The 7821-nt window shown below is 44.7% G+C and overlaps 2 protein-coding genes across 2 annotated transcripts; one reads left to right on the forward strand and one right to left on the reverse strand.

The window, feature by feature from the left end:
- Nucleotides 1-155: 155 nt before the first annotated feature.
- Nucleotides 156-1997, forward strand: F5J12DRAFT_786351 (uncharacterized protein; the record flags this gene model as incomplete). Its single annotated transcript, XM_051743424.1, has 11 exons — nt 156-171; nt 226-303; nt 385-515; nt 645-683; nt 855-929; nt 979-1001; nt 1064-1179; nt 1344-1384; nt 1469-1540; nt 1565-1762; nt 1794-1997. 11 exons carry the CDS (start codon nt 156-158, stop codon nt 1995-1997), a joined length of 993 nt encoding a protein of 330 aa, XP_051595404.1.
- Nucleotides 1998-2205: 208 nt separating this feature from the next.
- F5J12DRAFT_786352 (uncharacterized protein) lies at nt 2206-2786 on the reverse strand (the record flags this gene model as incomplete). Its single annotated transcript, XM_051743425.1, has 2 exons — nt 2206-2282; nt 2486-2786. The coding sequence occupies 2 exons, from the start codon at nt 2784-2786 to the stop codon at nt 2206-2208; spliced, it is 378 nt and encodes a 125-aa protein (XP_051595405.1).
- Nucleotides 2787-7821: the final 5035 nt, after the last annotated feature.

The raw sequence follows: 7821 nt of genomic DNA on the forward strand, positions 1-7821 counted from the left end.
CAGCTAATGTAAGACCAATCGAGCCAAGGCAATCTAGCTCCCATGTGAAGCAGTCCAAAAATCTGGAGGAGATGCTAGTACAACTGTGTGAGTTGCAAGAGCCAACCCCTCCACCAATTGTCTCAAGTGGAAGGGTGGATATGGTGGGGTCAAACATGGATATCATGGCCAGTGAGTGAACATGATTTCTCTCCAAGCTAAACAACAAACATTCTTTCACTATAGATTCATGTGAAAGCTTGCTGGATCAGTTCCTGCAGGAAAGGGAGCCAACTGCTCTGGCAGAGGGTGGAATTGCAGCTTGTGAGTTGGCATGATTGCCCTTCAAGCTAACAAACAAACTAATTTTCTAGTAATAGATCCACACAACAACTGCTCCCCCAGTGGATAGTATGAACATGGATCTACTCGAGCAATTGCTGAATGCACAGGAACCATCAGCACTGCCAGTCATGCATGAGAAATTAAACAGGATGGATGGGTCTTCAACACCTGCACAAGATGTTACTATGCAGGTCAATTTTCTGGCAGACTTGCAGAATGTGTGGGAACCATCTCCTCTGCCCATCACCTGCGAATCATCAAATCTGAAGGACTGATCTCCTCAACCTGATTCTCCAACTAACCTGCTTGCTCAATTGCAGGATATGAGGGAACCAATGCCTCCCCCACTTGTTTCAAATGTACCTGTTGAATCTTTTGACTTGGCAGTGGATGAAGGACAATGGCACAAACCATTTGACTTTTGGCATGCCCAAATGATCAGAGATGAGGGATCTTTTTGAGAAAATATGCAACAGTGAGCATTTATTTGGTTCTATTCATGTGATCAGTGATATCCATTGATTATGTAGGTGAACTTCCATCTGCACAGCAATCTCTTCAAATGGAACAATGGGGATTGGCACCTGTTCTGCATTGCAATCAAGGTATGGGCATGAGCTTAATCTGATACACCTTTGACATTGATAATTTTAGTCCTGTGTGCCTTACATGCCATGGTATCTCACTATCACAGAAACACCACTCCTAGCGACACACCATTTGATCCCACCCTCGATAGGCACCTTGCATGGGCTGTGAATGCCATTGCAAGAGAATTGGGCACAGCTGCAAGGGACCAGTATGGTGCAGCCTCTCAGGGCCTTCAACTCAGTCAATATGCTCAATTTGATGGAAGTCATTCATTATCCATGTTCTGCCTTTGAAAATTGTCCTGAGCCATTCATTGCCAGCCAATCACACCCATCTCGCCAGTCTGTGGTAGAGATGGGTATCCTCTACTTGGCATGCCTGGATCAAGGTGGCCTCTGTACATCTGAAGCAGACTGCCGATAATGTAGGATGGCCCACACATTGGCTTGCAAACCTAGCAATGGACTTGGTAGGTTTTACATCAATTTTTCACAATGTGGGACTGATACATAATTCCTTCAGAATCAGCTTAATAGCTTGATTCTGGTGACAGTGTTCCATGCCAGTTATACTCCTCCCCTCCTGGCATGCTACCAGTGCATACCTCAGACACCAAGATGATGAGGTTAGCTTCTGCAATCAAATGCAGCTAATTCCCCTTAGCACATTTAGCATAATCAACAATATCAGTGCCATTGTCTTGCATTGGACCCCACATGCAGCTGATCCCAATTCTGGCTTTGCATTCCCTTGGTGGCTATATCATTCCAAGGAATATGCAGTGGATTCCCAAAGATTGCAAGGGCAAGGCAAGGGATTGTTTTCTGCAGCCTGGGATTTTTTTAAGGTATGCTGCTTATTCTCATTGCTGCAAATAGTTGATGATGGCCCAGGGCTTATGGCCATTGCCTGAGGCACCAATCACAGACTGTCTTGATGGCCATATTGAGGAGCAGGTAAACTACTGCATCGAAAATATTTGGAAATATGCTGATGTTGTCAACAGTCAGGGTCAACAAATTGACCATTTCTATGCTAGGTGGTGGGCATTGCATGGGTTGTTGGGCATGCTGCTTCAATAGTTTACATGTTTTTGACTGTGGAGTTGGTTGAATATACATTGCTGTGAATGTTGATCATTTATGAGATACCACCCATTCACATGATGTCTGAACCCCTGCCCATCTGTGCAGATGTCCAACAATCCACCCATCTGCATGATGGCCTGAGTAGGTTTATTTTTTTTGCAGTTTATGATGCACACCCTTTAGCTCTGAGTACCTGCCCAATCTATGATGTCAAAGCACCTGCCCATTTGCAAAATCTTGGCAACACCACCCATCCAAAGTTCGAAGAGCCAGCATATCCTAATAAAATACAAGATCCACATCACCTACTAAATCTTACATTAAATTTTGCAGCTTCAAATCAACAGTTGTCCAGTTGCAACTGGTCTGGGTAGTAGGTCATCCATCCATGGTGATTGACACATGGGAATGTGCACTGACTGATGTACATTGGCATGCATGTAGTATGCCAGGCATGCTCTGTCACCATCTACGGCTCTCACCCCATGCTCCAATACTGAACCTGAAAATAGCAATGATTGTCCCTGGGTTGTAGTGCAGCTGCAGATTCAACATTGGAATGACAAAGTCCAAGGGCAGGTAGTCACCCACAGTTACCAGCATGTCATACCATGGATCCCATCCATTGATATCCCTGTGGTAACAAGTTGCCTGATTCACCATCACAGACATGCTGCTATACATGGAGCTCCATATTGGCAGTATGGAGCTCATATCTGAATCTGCCCACTGTTCTGCCTGTTTGCCAAGATGGATCAATGCTTCCCTGCCATCTGCATACATTTGTGGATGATGACATGCAGGATCTCAGATAACAGGGCATTGGTGTTGGACATTTGGTCAACCCATTCCCTTGTAGAAGTGTTTTCTGTCCTGGATTTGAGCAGCTGTGAGGCTTCTGGGAAGCCATTTTGGGGCTTCAAGACAGATGAGTGCTTTATTCACAAGGAAAGAAATGATCACCCACCCCATGACCCTGTTGAAACCATGTGGGTGACAGGTTGATGGCACCTTTCAACTCAGCACTTATCACAGAAATATGACTTGTCTGTCTGCCATGCCTGTGGGGAAGCCTTTATGCTCTCCCACAGTGATTCCCTCAGAAGATGAAGGCAGTTCCATATGTTGGCCTGCCATTGCATTAAGTCAGTAGAATATGAGATTCTGCATTCCCTTACCCTTCTTTTTGGGCTGAGAGCATCCAGCAAATACCAAATGTGGATGGTGTTTGAGTCAGTCACCAGAATGGATGGCTCAGTCACTTCTGCATTGCTGGTTTTTCCACCCTGATTTTTCCTGACATTGACTGTGGAAAGATGAAAACACACCATTATGATGGACTTACTTGGGCAATGATAGGCCTGTGAGATTACTGACAATATGCAATCTGCTTCACATAACACTGGAAACAGAATCAATATATCTGGAAGGGTGCAAGGTCCAGCTGAATACCTCCTCTTGAAATCTGGCTTTCATGTATGATGCAATGCAGTCTGTTAGTTCCATTCACCATCTGTGGGGGGTTTTAGATGTGTCTTGTGTAGTATTCATGCTTGGGGTGGATGAGGTCAGAGTTGTATAGTGGGCAAGCTGCTTGCAGCTTGTTGGAAAATTATGGCATGTTGGGATGCTTGCCTCAATATTTTGCTGTGATCCAATCAATATGTTGTGATGCTATACATGCTATTGGTGTTGGGCCTGTCTTATGTTGTGACAGGGGTGGATCTTACTAGATGGACCCTGTCCTTGTTTTATGGTGATATAAAAGATATTACTGATGGGCCTGTCTTTATGTTGTGACAGGGGTGCATCTTACTAGATGGGCCCATCTATGTGTTGTGACACTGTAAATGATATTACTGATGGGCCCATCTTTATGTTGCAACAGGCATACATGTTGCTATTGATGGGCCTGCCCATGTGTTGTGATCATGTAATTGATATCGCTGAAAGGCCTGTCTTTATGTTGTGATGTGGGTGCATCTTACTAGATGGGCCCATCCATGTGTTGTGACCCTGTAAATGATATATATTGAAAGGCCTGTCTTTATGTTGTGACAGGTACATCTTACTATGGATGAGCCTGCCCATGTGTTGTGATGGTATAAATGGTATTATGGAAGGGCCTGTCCATATGTTGTGATGCTATAAATGACATTACTGACAGGCCCTGTCTTTATGTTGTGGTAGGGATGCATCTTACTAGATGGGCCTGTCTATGTGTTGTGACGCTGTCAATGATATTACTGATGGGCCCATCCTTATGTTGTGAGAGGCATACATCTTGCTATGGATGGGCCCATCTATATGTTGTGACAGGGGTATATTATCCCAAAGACAGGCCCTTCCATATGTTGCCAACTCTGTAATCTATCATAGATGGGCCCCTCTTTATGTTGTGACCCTATAAAGCATATGATGGGCAGGCCTGTCCATACATGTTGTGACCTTCATGATACAATAGGTGGGCCCATCCATGTCTTACAGTAGCTTAGCATACTTACTTGGTCATGGGCCCATCTATATGTTGCAGCATCCTTACCCTCCATAGGCCCTCCCATATGCTTGTGGAATTTTTATGGGCCCATACATACATTGCTCTCACTATAGGCCCTCAGGCCTGTCCATGTGTCATGGCTAATTTATTTAGATGGGCCCATTATGGAGTCTATATAAGTGTTGGGATTTTGGCATGCAGGCTACCTATATGTTGTGACTAAATGGACTACATGGGGTCATCTGCCTTTGACCTTCATCACTTTGAATGGTATTCCTTGCAGCAAGTACTCCAGCATGGCTGGAACTCACCTATGGTAGGGGTGAGCACACTCAAGATGGATTGCAACAGCAACAGAACATGGACAGGTGTGTGGTGTGTGATTAAACAATCAAGTGTATACTCTGATACAAGACAATCAAGGGGGAAGGAAGGAAAGAAGAGAGATGTCCTGCATGTACATGTAGCACTGATATATATACCCTTGGGTCCAAACAATGCAACACAGTAGTGATCTGCATGCCCAGATGACAGAATGAGGGCACAATAGGAGGCATGATAGTGTGAAGTGATATCGTGAGTGGCATGTGAGTGGTGGTGTGAGTGATGTGTGTGTAAGTAGTAAGCATACACTTACACCCTCCCAACCCATAAAAAAGAGCAACCAGGGGGAGAGGGGTGAGTGAGCGATTCTTTGTCAACTTCTTCTTTGTCACCCAAACTCTTCTTCGTCACTGACCCAACCTCCAAACCCAAACCTGACTCATGGTGGGTGTTCCCTTTCCCAAACATCCAATGCCTTGCAATCCTCCAACTCTTTCTTTGTCAACTGCTCATTGTCCTCTGGTGGAACAGTGTTCCTGCATCCTATCATGTCCTGTTCTTGTACAGTGTTGTTCTGACCTTACATCTCTACTGCTGCTCCATGCCCACACCTTGTCCCTGCTGACCAATCATCTACAGCTGTGTCCTACAACCCTGTCCTGCCTCCCCTACTCCATGTGCCCCCCTTTAAACATAACAATGTCCTTGTTGTCTGTTAGCTTGCCACCCAACTCTTCCTGTGTGCTGTCTGTTCTTCCCTGTTTGACTGCTCCCAACGCTGCCTCTTCCTCTCTTCCAGGTGCTTGCCCTTCGCTGCCATCATTGTTGGTGTCTGTCTCATCATCCTCTTCACTCCTTTTGCCATCTGATTTGCTTCCTCTGTCTGCATTCCTTCTCCCTTCCCTTGCCATCCCTTCAAGTACATCTTGTTCTGTTTCCATGCTTTGTAGTTGTGCCAGGTATTCTTGTTGATCCACATGTAGTTGTGTTTGTTCTCTTGCTATGAACATGTGTAGTCTTTGTGCACTGAACTCCCCCAGGACTGGTCTGCCTGTTAGAGTTTCCGACCTGTATGAGTTTCTTAGTTGTTCAGCGATTCTGTATGGGCATGACCACTTAGGTAATAGCTTCTGTTCAGTCTTGAAGGTATAGTCTAGGTTGCTCCTGTATACTTGTACCAGTTGTCCTCTGGTGAATGTGACTTCTGCTCCTTGTCTTTGTAGGACATGGTGGTTGAATACTTTTTTTCTTTTGATGGCATGTCTGACCATTTCGTTGTACCCATCAAGCCATTGTTGTGTTGTATATGCCATGTGTATTGCTGCATCCACTGGTGATGGCACTGTGATGCTGTGTGTCAGTGCTGTGCATTTGGTGTTGATGACCAGTCCCAGTAGGAGTTCTTTGGGGGAGCACTTGAGTGAGGGCAGTATGTGATTGTTCAGCACATGGACCATGTCATTGAGGTGGTCTGGCCATGTTCTTGGTAATTTTTCCCAGTTGGCTTTGGGGTTGTTGTCTTCTACATTTGGTGCACATAGTCATTTGAGGACATGTAGCAACAGCTTGTTTGTACCTTCCACTAGTCCATTAATCCAGGGTGAGTATGCAGCAATGATGTGGTGGGTGCAAGACCACTTAGCACAGTATGCTTTAACCATCTTGTTGTTGAAGTGGCATCCTCCATCTGTGATGAACATTTCTGGCACTGTGAAACTGTTAAAGATAGTTGCTAGGCTGTTTACCATGGTTTTTGCTGTTCCAGCAGTCTTGAACTTTGTTACCCAAAGGTGTTGGGAGAACATGTCCAGAAATAGTCCAAGTGTGTGGTATCCTCCTTTGCCTGTTGAGATTGACAGGTAATCACCTACCAGTAGTTTGAATGGGTGCCATCTTGTTATCAGTTCAAGCAACATGTTTAATTTTGCTGTACTGAAGTTTTTGCACATCGCACAATCCTGTATCACTTTCATTATGGCAAGGTCCAGTTTGGGTGTGTAGTATTTGTCTGTGAGGGCTAACTTCATTGCATCCCTTCCCCAGTGTCCTCCTGACTCATGTTGGCATTTCACTTCTGTGAGTGCCTCTGTTCTTGTGATGCATTCCACCTTGTGTCTTGGTTGTATGCTTGTACCACCATTTAGCTGCCATAGTTTGCCTTGGTCTACTAGGTACTGCATTGATTTGTGTCTTGCTCTGTTGTGATCTCTTATGGGGGTGTTTGTATCAATGTTGAGTATTGCATCTATTACTTCCATGAACAATGGTTCATCTTGGAAGCATTCTCATAGTTGCTGATTTTCCTGTGATAGTTTAGTGACCATGAATATGTCATTCACTAAACCTGATGCTGCTTCTGGGTCTGGGTTGACTGTCCAGTCACTGCCACCTTCATTTGTATGGGCTGTGTTGTCCCATTGGCAGCTTAGCCCATCTGCTGCTATGTTCAGGCATCCCAGTACATGTCTTACAGCTATTGTGTTGTGTGCAACTATGCTGTCTTGCCACCTTGCATGTGTGGCCAATATTGAGCTGTTGGACAGGACATCTTTTAATGCTTTGCAGTCAGTTTTGATTTCTATTGGGTATCCCCAAATTATATCTGTGAAGCAGTCCAGACCATATTTTAGTGCTGCAAATTCTAACAGAAACAGCTTGTAGTTTCACTCAGCTGATGAGGTTCTTTTGGATGTGAATGCAATGGGTACTGTTTGCTCTACTGTTTTGCTGTTTGGTGCCTGAACTTTTTTTTTTGTGTTAGTACTGCCCCGAATCCTTCTTGGCATCCATCTGTGGTTACGATGAATGGTGTACCATTGTACCATGGTGTGTGTAGTGTTGGTTGGCTTGTTAGCATGACTTTCAACCTTAGAAAAACTTCAGTGTGTCTCTGTTCCCATTTATCTGCTAGCTTGTAGTTAGTCATTGCCTTTCAGTATGTAGCTTTGGAAATGGGCTTAGGGATGTCCACTTGTTTTGTTAAGTCATGTAACAGTC

Source organism: Pisolithus orientalis (genome assembly GCF_024613125.1).
Source record: "Pisolithus orientalis strain OTSU chromosome Unknown F5J12scaffold_55, whole genome shotgun sequence".
NCBI lineage: Eukaryota > Fungi > Basidiomycota > Agaricomycetes > Boletales > Pisolithaceae > Pisolithus > Pisolithus orientalis.